The following is a 17,967-nucleotide window of genomic DNA, read 5'->3' as shown; positions in this document are numbered from 1 at the left end:
GAGATGATTGCATGTTACATGTAGTTCTTACAAATTAAACAGAGCGTGTTTTAAAATATGTATTTGACATAAAATGAATAATAATTTTCACAAATTATCTGCATCGTTAAGGGAAAGTTGAAATTATTCAGATATACAGCAATAAATTCTTATTTGGGGAAAAACCTTTCCATTTTCATTTTTTTTTTTAATTTTTTTTTTCAACGTTTATTTATTTTTTGGGACAGAGAGAGACAGAGCATGAACGGGGGAGGGGCAGAGAGAGAGGGAGACACAGAATCAGAAACAGGCTCCAGGCTCTGAGCCATCAGCCCAGAGCCCGACGCGGGGCTCGAACTCACGGACCGCGAGATCGTGACCTGGCTGAAGTCGGACGCTTAACCGACTGCGCCACCCAGGCGCCCCTCCATTTTCATTTTTGACTTCTATATGCATGAAGTAACTCACTGACAATGTCTTGCTGAAGATCATGGACAGAGTCATTTTTATTACATTGCTGGTTATCATCACTTAGGGAAAATTTGGGGTGGTGACGGGTCTCAAAGAAAGACGTAAGCCTCATTTCTTGATGTTGTGCTTCCTTTGCTTTCCTTTTGCCTCATTTCAGGATCTCTGCCAGGCCCTGGAGGCGCTGAACAGTGCAGTGACCACAGTCTCAGCCAGCGCCCAGAAAGTGGCTAACAGAGCCACCTCCTCCGTTCAAGAGGCCGCGGCCCTGCAGCAGAGGTACGAGGAGACACGGAGTCGGGCCAAGGAGAGGCAGGCTGTGCTGGAGAACCTGCTGGCCCACTGGCAGAGGTGAGCCACTTTCCTTCCCGAGTTGGCAGCATGGATTTCAACTGCCACTCTTAGGTAGGAAATTCTGGACCAGCTGTTGGGAAACAGTCACCCCAGTTGTAAAACACATCAACTCATGTGTCTAATATGGGAACATCTTAGTCTTTGTTAGATGATGAAGATCCCTGAGAGTGGAGAGGATATATATGTACCTTTGTATTACACAGATAGAAACGTGTGTACAAATACATATATGAACGTGAAGGGAATGGGCTTTTTATTCTTCTTTTGCCTTCATATCTAGGAATAATGTAACCAACATTGTATTATTTGTAATGGTTAGTGTTGGACCCTGCAACTTTGGAAAGGTTTAGTTTTCTGGCATGATAATCTTGGATTAATTCGTTTCTCACCTCTGCTTTCTTTAGGCTAGAGAAAGAATTGTCAACCTTTTTAACCTGGTTAGAGCGGTGTGAGGCAATAGCCAGTTCTCCAGAAATGGACATTTCTGCAGACAGAGTCAAAGTAGAGAGTGAACTTCAATCAATACAGGCAAGTTTATGTTCACATTTTCTCTTTCCTTGACTTTGAGGGTTTCCCACACTCTTGGTCCTGCTGCCTTTCTGTCTTATTGTACACTGACATTGTTCATTAATCGCCCAAAGAGTCGCTCCTCAGAAGGAGAAGTCAGTCCCAGTGACTGTTTCCTGCCCTGAGGTTAGAGAGCAATCATCAGTCCACAATGAAAAACAAGTTCTTATTTTTTTAAAAATACACCATAAGGTGTTCTAAGAAGGGAAGTCACAGCTCTTTTTCTTAAAAATGACACAAAGATATCTGGCCATATAAAACTATTCCTACACATCTCTACACAGAACGTAAGTGCTATGTGGGTTAGGGGACCAGGAGGGGGCTGAAGGCTCTGAGATCCCTGCATCCGGGCACAGTATCTGCCAAACTGCCTCACACTGTGCTCTAACATTCCTTGTACATCCACACAGTCTGGCTGTGTGTGTTTTGTCCTGCTCAGCCTAGGTCCCAGGTCTGCTTTATGATCTTTCCTGCCATCCACAGGCTATGTACTCCTTCCTCTGAAACCTGTAGCACGTTTGCTTGTATCACACACATTGGCCTCATTCAGGAGGGGAAAAAGCATGGTGACAAGCATCTGCTATGTGCCACGCTACATTATAATCCCACTCAACGCCATGTTACGAGTGTTTATCTTCCATCTCGTATTAGATGGGAACCACAATTTTTATGCACCACTCACAGCACCTCAGAGATTCGTTGCCTGATTAAAAATAAGTCATTCTGTGGCATGAAAACAAAATGAAGAGCCTTAAAGTTTCCCAGTTTGGGAAATATAGTCTCTAAAGGAAGAGGGAGACCATGTTCCTGGTACCCAGAATTCCATCTCTATTATTGTTAGAAATGCATTGTTTCTCTTTAACAATAGCTTTTCTTTGATTCACTTGACCTCCTCCGTTTCTTCATCTTGAAAGCAATTCTGCAGAAAGAAAGTTGCCTAACTCAATAGAACTCAGACTTCAGAAAACGAATTCAGGACTTAGTAGCATGTTAAATGTTTCATTAAAGGTTAAGCAAATTCATTCTCAATCGGGTAATAAAAACTCTCTTTAGGCCTGGTCCCAATGACTTCTGTTTTGCAAAGCCTTTGGACAACAACCACCTGTGTCACATGGTCCTTCTTAGTTGATCATGCTGGGATGAGATCTACAATGTTTTCTGTTTCTTTCAGGCACTGCAAAACGAACTTGTATCCCAGGCCTCAGTCTATAGCAACCTTTTGCAATTGAAGGAATCACTATTTTCAGTGGCCTCCAAAGATGATGTGAAAATGATGAAACTACATTTGGAGCAGTTGGATGAGAGATGGAGAGATTTGCCACAGATAATTAGCAAAAGGTTGGGTTTTCTAAAAAAAAAATAAATTATATCATTCTTTTTTAAAAATGGTTAGCATATAAGGTAAGAAAACAGAGTTTTGTTTGCTTTTACTTAACCAAGCTATTCAGATAAGTATAGATGGGGGAAAAATTACTTTATCATTTAAAAAATAAAAGTGCTCCAGCAAAAGAAATAGTCAACAAAACTAAAAGACAACCTACTGAATGGGAGAAGATATTTGCAAATGACATACCCAATAAAGGGTTAGTATACAAAATATATTAAGAACTTACAAACAAAATATATCAATATGTAAAGAACTTAATAAGAACTGATACCACTCAACATCCAAAAAACAAATAATCTAATTAAAAAATGGGCAGATGACATGAACAGACGTTTCTCCAAAGACGTGGAGGCGGCCAACAGATACATGAAAAGATGCTAAACATCACTTATCATCAGAGAAATGCAAATCAAAACCACAATGAGACTATCACATGACATCTGTCAGAATGACTAAAATCCAAAACACAAGTGTTGACGAGGATGTGGAGAAAAAGAAACCCTCATGCACTGTTGTGGAAATGCAAACTGGTGCAGTCACTGTGGAAAACAGCATGGAGGTTCCTCGAAAAAATTAAAAATAGAATTACCATGTGATCTAGTAATTCCACTATTGAGTATTTACCCAAAGAATACAAAAACACATTTGAAAAGATATATGCATCCCTATGTTTACAGCAGCATTATTTACAACAGCCAAATTATGGAAGCAGCCCAAGTGTCCATTGATAGATGAATAGACAAAGAAGACGTGGTATGTATACAATGGAATATTACTCAGCCACGAAAAAGAATGAAATCTTACCATTTGCAACAACATGGATGGATCTAGACAGTATATGCTAAGCAAAATAAGTCAGAGAAAGACAGATACCATATGACTTCACTTATATGTGGAATTTAAGAAACAAAACAAATGAGCAAAGAAAAAAAAAAGAGACAAAGTTAAGAAATAGATTCTTAATTATAGAGAACAAACTGATGGTTACCAGAGGGAAGGTGCATGGGGGAATGGGTGAAATAGGTGAAGGGGATTAAGAGCACTTATTGTGATGAGCACTGGATAATGTATAGAGTTGTTGACTCACTATATTGTACACCTGAAACTAATATAACCCTGTATGTTAACTATAGTGGAATTAAAATTTGTTTATTTATTTATTTATTTAAATGTTTATTATTTATTTTTGACAGAGAGTGTGAGAGTGCTAATAAGGGAGGGGCAGAGAGAGAGGGAGACAAAAGATCCAAAGGGATTAGCACAGAGCCCGATGTGGGGCTCAAACTCACAAACCGTGAGATCGTGACTGAGCCCAAATCAAGAGTCAGACGCTTAAGGGACTGAGCCACCAAGGTGCCCCTGGAATTAAAATTTTTAAAAAAGAAAGAAAAGAACCTCAAAGTGCTCAAAAATTAGCATTTCTGATGAGTCTCAGTCCAAAATTTCAGTTTTACATTTAGGGCAAATGATCAAACTGGTTGAAATATATCGAAACGGGAAGGGTTGCTGATGTTTATTGTTTTTGCCCAAGCTGTTTGTGTACAGGAAAAAAATGGTAATTAGAATTTTGCTTCACATGGTATTCCTCCACTGAGGCAGTCGCAGTGTGGTGCAGGGCTGTATCAGATGAGGTCAGAGAAGTTGACTATGTGGGTCCCTCATAGACCACAATTTTGGTTTTGGAGTTCACCTTCCTAGGTGCTACAGGAAATTGCCTCCATGTTTAAGCTTGGCAGATAATGTTCTGGTTACATTAAAACCATTCCTGGCTGTTACCTAGAGAGCGAATTGTAGGGTCTTGATTTGTCATTGTATGTATGACCACATCACTTTTGCCCTCATTTAAACTTACTGCAAAAATACGTCATTGTCTTTTTCTGTTCATCTGCGGGACGTTTTAACTTTTAACACCTTTCTCTACATAGGATTAATTTTCTTCAGTCTGTGGTCTCTGAACACCAGCAATTTGATGAACTGCTGCTTTCCTTTTCTGTCTGGATTAAGCTATTTCTCAGTGAATTACAGACTACTTCGGAGATAAGCATAACAGACCATCAGGCAGCATTTGCTAGGCACAAGGTAAAGTGCATTCTTTTAAGATCAAAGAATTTATTCATAAAAGAGAGTCCTTGAATTATAAAGAAAAGCAATATTTTTTTCAAATATCCAACCATTTGACAGCAAGTTAACCTTGCATTCATATGCAAATGTTTTAATAATTGAGCATATGGGTCCAGACAATATGTTATGCAGATCAATTAAGCGGATAAAATCACTTCAGATAAAATAGGCACTCACCTTAAGACACTTACTTCGAAAAATGATTTCTAGGGTAAAGGGACAAGAATGTTCATTTTTAAACTTCTTGGTTTGTTTCGTTCCAATGTTGAAAACAAATGTTGCAGGATTTTTTACCTTAAGACCCAGGGTTCCTTGTCTCGCTGCTTTGAAGAATGAAGAGGTGGACACAGAATAAAATGGGCAGCAGGCACAAGCTTATTAGAGTTTAAGATCAGAAAGCAAGAATAGTATGAAAGCTGTCTTTGCAGAGAAGGGGCATTCAAAAGTGAATGGCCGAGACTAGGGGCACCTGAGTGGCTCAGTTGGTTGAACATCCGACTTCTTTCCCTATCATACTAATAGTGAATTCCAATGCTTTAATGATACAGTTTTTCTGAATTACTCTTTAGCTTGAAAGTTATTTAAAATTCACGATTTATTTTCCTTATTTATAAATTATGTATAATATCTATCCTGGCATAAAAAAATATTTAAAAAATCAGATATTGATCAAGTATTGGGGTAGTTGGAGATAAGCTACATAATAAACTTATAACAATATTTAATGATAAAACATTTAATATTTATTGAGTGCTCACTTTGTGCCAGCTTTGCTAATTGGATTTCCCCAGAGGAATAGTACTTGCTCATATCGTTATGACCTCAAGTAGTTTTATCACTTAGAGCAAGATGCCCACTGAAGTTGGGCTCCTACCCTAGAAAGAGACAGGGAGATGGGGCACTCTCTTCCTTCATGATTATATTTCAAAAGTGTTACCAAACTGAAAAGAGTTCGTTTGCCATCATGCAACAGAAAACCAAATACCATAGCACTGGGCTTTTGCAGAGGGAAAGATTTATTGCCAAGCACAGAGATAAGAGGCTGGCTCAGATTTGTCTCCCCAGAGGGTTGGGGTTGGGTGCATTTAAGGATAAGGAGTTAAGATGGATATAGGGGACAAGGGAGGTATTCTCCTTTCTGAGCTGTGCATTCAGGAATTGTGTCTTTCATGGGACACATGTTCATTAGATGGCGGTGTGAGCATGACCAGCTGGGGGAGGTCGAGGGGTATATCATCATAGAGGTTACTCTGTATCACTTTTGGTCCCTTCTGCACAACTGCAAGGATTCTTCCCAGCTTGCTCTAGTCTTTGCTCATCTGTGGTCACTCAGCTTCTACAACAAAACAAGCTCATAAATCAGTCACATCAACCAGAGTTTCCTTAGGGTAAAACCATCAAGCATTTGTTAACTCAGTGTGTTGGTTTGGAAAGGATGTCTCCCATGTTCCTGAGAAACATTCCTGGGTTGTAACTGTACAGAAACTTTTAAAAAGATTTCTATCTCAAAAGGGCAGAGAATGAATTTGTAAATTCTCCTAAGTCAAGGCTCAAAGAAGCTTTCTAAAGTGTAATAGTCAAGCTGAGGAGAATATTAAGGCCATTGTGGTCAAGATTAAGATAGTAATTTCTCTTTAATGGGAGCCATGCTGAGATTGTTAGCAATGCTCTAAGAGATTTCAAACATGATTTATTGTGAGCAAGTCAGACTTCCTATACAATAGTCTCATGGAGTTCATATTCATTTCTGTAAAGGAGGGAGCTAAAACCTGTGTATTTTCATCTGCTTCACCCAGTGCCTCTGACGAGAGGCTAATCTATTCCTATTATTCTTTCCTACAACTCTGTTAGAATTAGCTTTAGTGTGTGTATTAAAATTTTCAGACTACAATATATTTTATATATAGTATATATATATAGTATTGTTATTATATATATATAGATAGATATAGATATAGATATATATACATATATATGTATACATACATGAGAGAGAGAGCGAGGGAGAGAATTGTTAAAAAACAAAAATTTAACTGAGTAAATCTGAAGATCTAACTGGCTTTATTAAATAATTTGTGAATCAGGCAGTATCCCGTCCAGCAAATAGGAAGGAGCTCAGAGGGGTTGTACAAAATGGAAGGTTTTCCCAGGAAGGAAAGTGGGACAAGGAAGTTCTTAGCAAAAGAAAAGAAAAGATCCTTTCAGGCAAGGTCACTTTCCCTTAGGGGTTGAGCTGGGGTCTTATCTTGTAGATTACCTCATCTTCCTTGGATGGGGGAGGAGGGAGGAGAGGACCCTTGTGACAGATTACCTCATGGCCAGAAAACTCCTGACTGACAAGTTAACACTATATTTCTGGAGGGGTCTGAAACTGCAGTTGGGTTAAGTATGAAATGCCAGTATGGTGACATGACCTACCATAAGTGACTCCGTTATGGGCCGGTGATTTGTTTTTTCGACTACAAATATAAAATAGTATTATTTATACTATAATATAGTATTTATATATTATATATACTAGAACTATGTATATACATATATATTTTAAATCTTCCAAATTATGCATACATATGTATGTATTTATATAAAATTTCCTTTTACTATTTCTGTGCATGATGACAGTCTTTTCCACGGAACAAATTAGTTTCAAATCAGAGTTGTGTTTCACGTGAAACATATAGATGAGAAAATGGGAAATTTTAACAACGTCTCTGAAAGATTCGCTATAGATGGCCTTTAAATCTTACACCATCCGTTGCATTTAAAATGTGTCTTTGTTAATTGTTTTTTTTTTTTTTTTAAGTTTATATATTTATTTTTGAGAGAGAGACAGCACAAGCAGGGTAGGGGCAGAGAGAGGGAGAGAGAGAATCCCCAGCGGGCTCCGTGCTGATAAGCACAGAGCTTGAGGCCGGGCTCGAACTCACAAACTGTGAGATTGTGACCTGAGCTGAAATCAAGAGTGGGATGCTAAACTCCTGAGCCACCCAGGCGCCCCCATTTAAAACGTATGTTGACACCACAAATCCTGAATATGTCCGTGTCATTAGCCACAGGGTATCTGAGCCACCAACACCCCTCTCTTCCCTTCCAGGACCACGAAGTGGAAGCAGAGAGCAAAATGGGAGACTTGCAGAGGCTGCGGGATCACCTGGCGAAGCTGGGGGCTCTGGGTCGAGCTGAGGACCTCCACCTCCTGCAGGGCAAGGCTGAGGACTGCTTCCAGCTGTTTGAGGAGGCCAGCCAGGTGGTGGGAAGGCGGCAGCTTGCCCTGTCCCAGTTGGCTGAATTCCTACAGCACCATGCCTCTCTGTCAGGGGTTCTCCACCGGCTGAGGCACACGGTGGAAACCACCGACAGTATGAATAAGAAACAGACTGATTTATTAAAAAAGGACCTAAATCGTGCGATTCAGGATGCCAAAACATTAGAATCTACGGCCATCAGTCTTGATGGCATTCTCGCCAAAGCCCAATACCATCTTAAAAGTGGAAGTTCCGAGCAAAGGACTTCCTGCAGAAGTACAGCTGATCACCTCTGTTTTGAGTTAGAGAGGATCCAGAACCTTCTGGGAACTAAGCAGAGTGAAGCAGATGCCCTGGCAGTATTGAAAAAAGCATTCCAAGACCAGAAAGAGGAGTTGCTGAAAAGCATCGAGGACATCGAAGAAAGGACGGACAAAGAGAGGCTGAAAGAGCCTACGCGTCAAGCTCTTCAGCAGAGGTAGGAAGAAACCGCCGGGGCCAGCTGTGCGGTCTATTCTTTCTTTGCTCTAGAATTAACTCTCGTGCAACACTTTAACAGGATCGTATTTAGCAACTTCTTTTAATATTCTGAGGGTAAAATTAATGACTAATTTGAACTTAAGAAGTGCTAAAATTCAGGGGCGCCTGGGTGGCGCAGTCGGTTAGGCGTCCGAGTTCGGTTCAGGTCATGCTGACAGCTCAGAGCCTGGAGCCTGTTTTGGATTCTGTGCCTCCCTCTCTCTCTTCCTGCCCCTCTCCCCACTGGCACTCTGTCTCCCTCTCTCTCAAAAATAAATAAACATTTAAAAAGAATTAAAAAAAAAGAAGTACTAAAATTTCTTTGGTTTCCTTAAGGATTTTCCTAAGGGCTGTGTCTGTGTAAGCCACTCTAAGATCTTATTTATAACAGACTATACAGATTATATTATCTATTTTTATTTTTTTATTTACAAAATTTTTTTTTAATATTTTTGAGAGAGTGAGCAGGGAGGGAGCAGAGAGACAGCGGGGGATAGAGGATGCAAAGCAGACTGTGCTGAGACCAGAGCCCAAAGCAGGGTTTGAACTCACAAGCCGTGAGATCATAACTTGGGTCGAGGCCAGACACTTAACCGACTGAGCCACCCAGGCGCCCCATGTTATCTATTTTTAAACAACGTTTAGCTGTGAGGAGAAGGGCCTCGTCTGCTGTAGTACAAATGAAGGCAGACGATCCGAGTCGCTTTGTAGTTCTGGTGGTAAAAATCTGAGGGAATTCTTCCTGGTGGCAGCCAGCCCCTCAGAAAGACTGGAGCAAGCTCATTAGCTGAGAGTGAGGGGCGGGATATTGGCGGAAAGAAAATGGTATGAAGTGGTTCTTCAGTAGGACATGGAAATGATGTCCTACTGGTAGGACATCAACCTACTTGGTAAGGTTTGAGATTTGCATTCCTTCACTTAAAGTGAAACCAGTCAGCTTGGCAGAGCAGTTTTCACCAACTGCTTTTGACTGTTTGCTCAGAGGTATGGAGAAGGCAGAGAAGTGGGCTTAAGCTAAGGTGGGGTTTTGTCAGGTGAGTTTAATAGAGAACCGAAGGGATCAGGGGTATTTTTCTACCGTAATTTTGAAAGTAATTTTTTCCTCTAATACTATAACCTTCATCTCAATCTTATTTCTTCTTCTTCTTTTTTTAATGTTTGCTCATTTACTTTCAGAGAGAGAGAGAGCAAGACAGCATGAGCAGGGGAGGGGCAGAGAGAGAGAGGGAGAGAGAGACAATCCCAAGCTGGCTTCTTGATGTTAGTACAGAGCCTGACGTGGGGCTTGATCTCATAAACTGTGAGATCATGACCTGAGCCGAAATCAGGAGTCAGAGGCTTAACCGACTGAGCCACCCAGGTGCCCTCATGTTATTGTTCCTTCTTAAAAGTTTTTTTTTTTTTTTAACGTTTATTCATTTTTGAGAGAGACAGAGACAGAGCATGAGTGGGGAAGGGGCAGAGAGAGAGGGAGACACAGAATCCAAAGCAGGGTCCAGGCCCTGAGCTGTCAGCACAGAGCCCGACGTGGAGCTCAAACCCACGAACTGTGAGATCATGACCTGAGCCAAAGTCAGACGCTTAATCGACTGAGCCACCTACGTGCCCCTTATTTTTTCTTCTTAATAGACCTTTTTCCCCACTATGTTCTCAGGGTCATTTCTCTTCCACTTTTTTCAGGGGGCAGAGAAACAGCTGAAATGGGTTCATACCAAGGTGTCCATAATCGATAAGGATTGTGTCGATCTTGCCAAGACCATTGTGATGTGCTTCCTTTTAACTGGAATCAAGCATTTAGCAAAGGCTTACAGTTAGATAATAATGGCTCTTGAGGCTAACACGCCTTGTGAGCAATAAGCTGACTAGTGTAACAACAAACTTACAAAAAGGAATACAATTTGAGATGGAAAAATAGCCTCCAGAGGAAAGACAAAATGAGGAGCCAAGTACAGCAAAAGAACAAAGAGCTCACCCAGGGAGCCAGCAATCGGGTTGGTGCTGCAGGGCAGAATGGCTCTCCCTGGCCTAATTAGGTTAGACAGACAGGCGATCCTAAAATTGCTGGAGAAGAAGGCCAGGATTGGGCTCAAGAGCCATGTCAATACCTCTAACACTGAACTCACCAAAATCACACAGATATTATAGAAAATGTTGCATTGAATTGATGGATTTATTAAGCTCCAACCATACTTCCGCTTCACTGTGCAACCTTGGGCAAATCCCCTGTCTTCTTGTAAAGTGCAGATAATGATAATGCCTGCTCTTAACCACTTCATTTGGGGAATTAAATGGAATAGTGCATGTGCACTCACTTTATCAACTCTACAGCACTACACCAAAATGCAAGAATCTATGAGTCCATGGCTGCCTCTACATGGCCACATTTTACAAGTGCTCAAAGAGTAATATATTAGGGACAAAAAATGAAGCTATTTTTATTTGAAATGAAACAACTGTTTTCTTAAATATTATTAATTTACATGAATTGGACCTCAGGGCACAGAAGGACTTTTTACCAAAGACCTTATGGTAAGGACTCACCTACTTTACCTACAAGTCCGGCCCTAGTCTTTCAAGTCTTATCCTGTGAAAGCAAAATAGGAAGAGAATACAGACTTAATAGAAAGTTGATGATGAATAGCGAAAATGACTTTAAATGTTTCCTAAGGTAGAGTATGAATTCTGCAAATTTAAGCTTAAAAGGCATCATTCTCAGTTGAGGTATCTTAATTTAATTGCTTTGTTAAAAGTTTTTCTCGATATCTGGGGCTCCTGGGAGGCTCAGTCTGTTAAGCGTCCAACTTCAGCTCAGGTCATGATCTCATGCCTCGTGGGTTTGAGCCCCACATCGGGCTCTGTGCTGACAGCTCAGAGCCTGGAGCCTGCTTCGGATTCTGTGTCTCCCTCTCTCTGCCCCTCCCCCACTCGCATCCTCACACGCGATCGTGCACGCGGTCTCTCTCTCTCTCTCAAAAATAAATACACATTAAAAAATTAAAAAAAAAAAGTTTTTCCAGATAGCTATAGGTGTGCTTTATGGAGAAGAAATATTAGTTCTTACCTTTAATAAGTTAATAATATAATAACATTTTAATTCACAGGTTGAGAGTCTTTAATCAGTTAGAGGATGAATTGAATTCTCATGAGCATGAACTATGTTGGTTGAAAGACAAAGCTAAACAAATTGCTCAGAAAGATGTGGCCTTTGCATCTGAGGTCGACAGGGAGATAAACCGCTTAGAGGTCACCTGGGATGATACCAAAAAACTAATTCATGAAAAGTAAGTAAAAATCCTCTCAGTTGTTGTTTTCAACTTTCTATTTTGTGGCATTGGGCTGTTGTCTGTTGATTTGCGTTGGTGTGATCGAGTTGAGTATCTTTTGCCACCTTAGGTATTCTGTGTCTCTCATACGTTAAAAATTTAGTCCTACAAAACTTTATTGAGGAAGATGTCTTGAAATAACAATGGTAGGTGAAACGTAGTGCTTAAAAGCAGGAGTTTCAACAATTACAAAGGGCTACTGTGAGAGTCTTAACCTCTGATTTTCTTTTTTTGTTTTGTTTTCCTTGTTTATAATTAAGGTATGATATACGTATAATAAATTTCATCCTGTTAAGTGTATGCCCTTGTATGAGTTTAACACACATTCAGTTTATGATTACACACATACTGTGTAAGTATTACTATGATCAACTCTTGTATAATCATTCCACCACCTGAAAAAAATCCTCCTATGTCTCATTGTGATCAACCCGTCCCCCATGTCTGGTCCCTGGCAGCTGTTGATCAGTTTTATGTCTCTGTAGTATTATTTTTCTCAGAATCACATACAAATGGATTTTTTCCAGTTTGAATGATTGTAAATAAGGCATCTATAAACATTCATAGTCAATTGGGTGCATGTGCCTAAGTTTTTACTGCACTTGAGTAAATACCTTCTTTTGCTTAGCATATTGTACATTGTTATGTGTATTAATAACATCTATTCTTTTTTATAGCTGAATAATATTCGATTTAATAGGTGTACCACAACTTATTCATTCACCAGTTGATGGATATTTGGACTGTTTACAGTTTAATGACTATCAAAAAGCATCTATAAACATTCATGTTCAATTTTTTTATGTACATAAGTTTTTTTGTTGTATATTATAGATTATTAACGTAAGCTTTTAGAAAGTTAACTGTGTTGTAAAATTTTATTCCATATTATTGAATATTCTCTTAAATTGTGATTTGTTAGAGATTGCACAGTATTCAATTATAAGAATATATTAGAGTTTATTCAATTAATAGCCTATTTTGGGGGTGCCTGGGTGGCTCAGTCAGTTAGGCATCCAACTTTGGCCCAGGTCATGATCTCACAATTTGTGAGTTAGAGCCCCACATCAGGCTCTGTGCTGATGGCTCAGAGCCTGGAGCCTGCTTCGGATTCTGTGTCTCCCTCTCTCTCTGCCCCTCTCTAGCTCATGCTCTCTCTCTCTTTCTCTCTGTCAAAAATAAATAAGCTTAAAAAAATTAATAGCCTATTTTTAACACTTGGGTTATTTCTATTTTTTTCTCCTATTATAAATAATGATGTAAAGAATATAATTTTACCTCAATCGTAGTGTACATCTTTGACTTTGGAAAAATTCCTACATGTAGAATTGCCTGCTCAGAAACATTTTAAACTTATAAACAAAAACTATCTTCTTATTTTCACAATTTTAAAAGGATTCAAATTCAATGAAAATTTATGTCACTGAAATGGAAAACAACATCCTCATGTGTATTTTACTTATTAAGCAATGTTATTTTGTTTGTTTGGTGTGGGGGTTTTATTTTGTTTTGTTTGCTTCCTCTTAATACACACCACTATGATGCAATTAAACAACAAAAAAAATTAAAAAAAAACAAAGATTGTTGGTATATACATAAGTTTTAGTTGTCAAGAACATATTTTTTCTTGTCATTGAGGTCACATATTTGTTTTAATGACTGTGTGCATTCTTCATTCACTGAAACAATTTGGCCATTAGAGTTGAGTTGGCTTGATCAGCACTCCTTTGACCTCAATGGGTAGAAATATGGTTTCCTCTTGATTCCAGCAGCCATCTATGAATACATGTGTGTGGTTACATATCAAGTCCAATCATAGAGAATCCTTCCCTTTCATACATCATGATAAATGATATCTTTTCTTTAATTATTATAGCCAGGGTCAATGCTGTGGACTTATTGACTTAATGAGAGACTATCAGAACCTGAAGTCAGTTGTTTCTAAAGTCCTAGAAAATGCCAACAATGTGCTTGCAACCAGAACTACTGTAAAAGATCAGGAGGATCTTAAATGGGCTTTATCCAAGGTAATAATTCAAAATCTATTTCTCTTAGGGGTGCTTGGGTGGCTCAGTCGGTTAAGTGTCCGGCTCTTGATCTTAGCTCAGGTCATGTTCTTGGGGTTTGTGAGTTCGAGCCCTGCATTGACCCTGCTGGCAGTGCAGAGCCTGCTTGGGACTCTCTCTCTCTCTCTCTCTCTCTCTCTCTCTCTCTCCCCATCTCAGACTCTGCCCCTCCTCCACTCTCTCTCAAAATAAATAAACTTAAAAAAAAAAGATATCTATATAAGTTTTTTAAAAATGTATTTATTTTAGTAGACTTAGTAGGTCTTATTTTCACTTATAATGAATTCTCTACAAAACTCTTGTCAGTACATATAGAGGTAGAACATTCATGCTGACAAACTCAACTTGTTTTGTTTTTTTTTGTTTTAGGAATACTGATATCCTAGGATTCTAGCCATTCAAAAAGATATATAGTTCATTCATATCACTGGTTTCCGCATAAGGTCAAACCATGAAATAAATTTCTCAGAGGCAAATGGTTTTGAACACCTGACTTATTGCTGATTATTTTATTAATTAAAGAAACATTTATGTCCACAGCATGAAAGTGTCAAGAATGAAATGTGTAATAAACAGAAAGAATTGGATAACTTTACAAGTAAAGGAAAACAGTTATTATCTGAGCTGAAAAAAATTCACAGTAGTGATTTCAACCTCGTGAAAACAGACATGGAGAGCACTGTGGACAGATGGCTGGATGTAAGATAATCACCTGGATTGTATGAACAGTTTAAATATTCATATTTGTCTATCATATTTGGGGGTAAAGGATTATTCGGGGATGTGAATTTCATCTTTAGCTTTTAATGCTACAGGCAAAATGACATTTTTAAGAAAAACAATATTCACATAAAGTTTAGAATTAGTAAAAAAAGGTTATTTGATTTATTTTGTTAATATTCAGTGGCAGTTTTCTAGAATTTAACTTGGTAGCTTCAATCACAACAAATTTATAACTCCGAATGGTTTTTTTCCCATCAAAACTCTGAGATTATGGATAAAAATTGAAGAATAATTTATAAATGTCCTACAGAATATTAAACTGTAATGTATAATCACTTAGAGTACTAAGACTATATTTGCATTGTATAAATCAGACTTGTAGTTTACATCCTTGGGTATTTGTTCTTGCTCTGTCATTTACTAGTTGTGTGACCAGTGAACAACTTGATCTCTCTGGAACTCTACATCTCAATCCATACATGTTTTACGTTAACTTCCAGCTCAAAAATCCTGTGATTCTGTTGCCTTTCTGTTAACCTACAATGCATTACTATTGATTAAATTACTTAACCTATATTACTAAAGTTAGATATTGATAATTGTGTACTATAATCAAATAATTAGAGAACTGCAGGAAACCTTACTTGCCTCCACTTTAAAAAAAAACAAAACAGGGGCGCCTGGGGGGCTCAGTCGGTTAAGTGTCCGACTTCGGCTCAGATCATGATCTCACGGTTCGTGAGTTCGAGCCCCGCGTCAGGCTCTGTGCCAACAGCTCAGAGCCTGGAGCCCATTTCAGATTCTGTGTCTCCCTCTCTCTCTGCTCCTCCCCTGTTCATGCTCTGTCTCTCTGTCTCAAAAATAAATAAACATTTAAAAAAATTTAAAAAAAAAATAAATAAATAAATAAATAAAAAACAAAACATCCTTGGTGTGCCTGGGTGGCTCAGTCAGTTAAGCATCTGACTGGATTTCGGCTCAGGTCATGATTTCACAGATCCTGAGTTCGAGCCCCACATTGGGCTCTGTACTGGCCGAGCAGAGCCTGCTTGTGATTTTCTCTCTCTCTGCCCCTCCCCTGCTCTCTCTCTCTCAAAATGAATAAACTTAAAAAAAAACAAACATGCCTAGGGCACCTGGGTGGCTCTGTCAGTTAAGTGTCAGTCTTCATCTCAGGTCATGATCTCACGGTTTGTGAGTTTGAGCCCCGTGTCGGGCTCTGTGCTGACAACTTAGAGCCTGGAGGCTCTCTCTTTCAAAAATAAATAGACATTAAAAAAATGTTAAAAAACATTCTTACTACGGGAAGAGTATTAAGCAATAGTGCTTTACTTTAGACAAAGTTGGTTGTACGAAGTTGGTTGTTGTCCTACATATTTATTTATTCTATAAATATGTTCAAGTCTAATTTATGTCCACTTTTATACTTCAGCATTACAAATAAAAGTGCTTATTGTGTTCCTTTCAAAAATAAGTATAATACTGCCCTAGATGGACCCTTATCCTAGAGAATGTTATATTATTATTGACTCCAATAATCCTGTTCTTAGTTTCCCAACTTACAAATGAAAATCAAATGTCTCAGAAATTCAGTCAACTCTCCCAGTGACAGAAACAATTTGTGTAATAGTTAGCATTTATTTGAGTCAAGTGCACGAATTCCCTTATAATAATTTTTGTAAAACTTTGTTTTTCAGTGAGAATATAGTTTTTGATTGAGGGAGCATTGACATTATTTAGCAATTTGGTGAGGCAGGGAGCATCTTAAAGCCTCAGACTAATAGTGACATGGCTTCTGTTTTCTGTCCCAGGTATCAGAGAAAATTGAGGAAAACATGGATAGGCTGAGGGCAAGCCTGACCATTTGGGGTGATGTGCTTTCAAGTAAAGACGAGATCGACGGATGGTCAAACAATTCTGTTCCACAGTTGGCCGAAAGCATCAGTAACCTGAATAATAGCGTCAGAGCAGAAGAATTCCTTAAAGAATTTGAGGTAAATTGACCACATCTACATACGTGAGCCTGTGAGCTCATTGACCGGAATACAAGAAAAATGTGTCCTTTTTTAAAAGTTCATTCTTTCTTTCAGAGACGCATATGAATGTTACAAAAGTCGTAACTATCTTTTGCTATTTACTAGAGACTTGACTAGGCAACGGATAAGACTTTTTTTTCTTTTTTTTTATCACTTCTTCGTTGGGCCTCTAACCTTAAAATATTGGTAGAGAAGTAAAAGCCCATAAAATCTATGTTTTTTCCCATTTTTCCATTCATTTCAGACTATGGCACCTTCCTACTGGACCAAGTTGAAGGCGTTTGTAATTTAATCATATTTAGATTTTTTTTTCATTCAAACAAGATGTTTACTGAGTACTTACCATGTGCTGATCACTTACCGTAGATGCTGGGTTCTTCTACTTCCCCTCTACAAACGGAAGAAAACTGGAGATGGGAGTGTGACAGGCTTCCCCAGAAAGTGGCCTTTTAAAAAGCTCTAGTCACCAATTTATTTTAAACTTTTTATTTCCATTCTTGCATTCATTTACTTATTCACTCATCAAATTCTTTTTTTTTTTTCTTAATGTTTATTTTTGAGAGAGAGACAGACTACAAGCAGGGGAGGGGCAGAGAGAGAGAGGGAGTTACAGAATCCAAAGCAAGCTCCAGGCTCCGAGCTGCCAGCACACAGCCCGACGCGGGGCTCGAACTCACAAATTGCAAGATCATGACCTGAGCCAAAGTCTGATGCTCAACTGACGGAGCCACCCAGGTGTCCCCAGATTCTTAACAAGCATGTCAGGCACTCTTTTAGACACTGAGAATAAACAGTAAAACAGACAAAGCCCCTATCCTCATGGCATTTACATTATTTACATAACAGTATGTATGTGAAATGTGCAGTGGTAATTAGGCAGGGATGAACAATGAAGCAAGGTCAGAGGAAGTAGTGACAAAAGATAACTTGTTTCATAAAGCATATAGCCAGCTCCTCCCCATGAGGGCAGACTGGTATTCACCATTGCATGCCTGGGTGTTGGTACTGTGCCTGGCACACCGATGGAACATGACAGATAGATGATGAATGACTGCAGTCTGAAAAAATGTAGGCGAATCAACTGTATACCTAGGCTATCTAGCCTTGACGCAAAGAGCTTTCTGGAGAGTCTTAAATCAAACACCTATTTCTAAGGGCAAACAGAAGTAGAGGAAATCA

The 17,967-nt window shown here is 39.0% G+C and overlaps 1 protein-coding gene across 1 annotated transcript in view; it reads left to right on the top strand.

The window, feature by feature from the left end:
• SYNE1 (spectrin repeat containing nuclear envelope protein 1) overlaps positions 1-17,967 on the top strand; it is a 472,071-nt gene that overhangs the window by 199,297 nt on the left and 254,807 nt on the right. Inside the window, 9 exon segments of the mRNA XM_043592628.1 lie at positions 608-798; positions 1,206-1,329; positions 2,540-2,706; positions 4,681-4,834; positions 7,971-8,599; positions 11,742-11,921; positions 13,840-13,990; positions 14,570-14,728; positions 16,564-16,746. Of these exon segments, the coding sequence (XP_043448563.1) occupies positions 608-798; positions 1,206-1,329; positions 2,540-2,706; positions 4,681-4,834; positions 7,971-8,599; positions 11,742-11,921; positions 13,840-13,990; positions 14,570-14,728; positions 16,564-16,746 (1,938 nt within the window).

This window comes from Prionailurus bengalensis, chromosome B2, assembly GCF_016509475.1.
Source record: "Prionailurus bengalensis isolate Pbe53 chromosome B2, Fcat_Pben_1.1_paternal_pri, whole genome shotgun sequence".
In the NCBI taxonomy this organism is placed as follows: Eukaryota; Metazoa; Chordata; class Mammalia; order Carnivora; family Felidae; genus Prionailurus; species Prionailurus bengalensis.
This window is presented reverse-complemented; position numbering and strand designations above follow the sequence as displayed.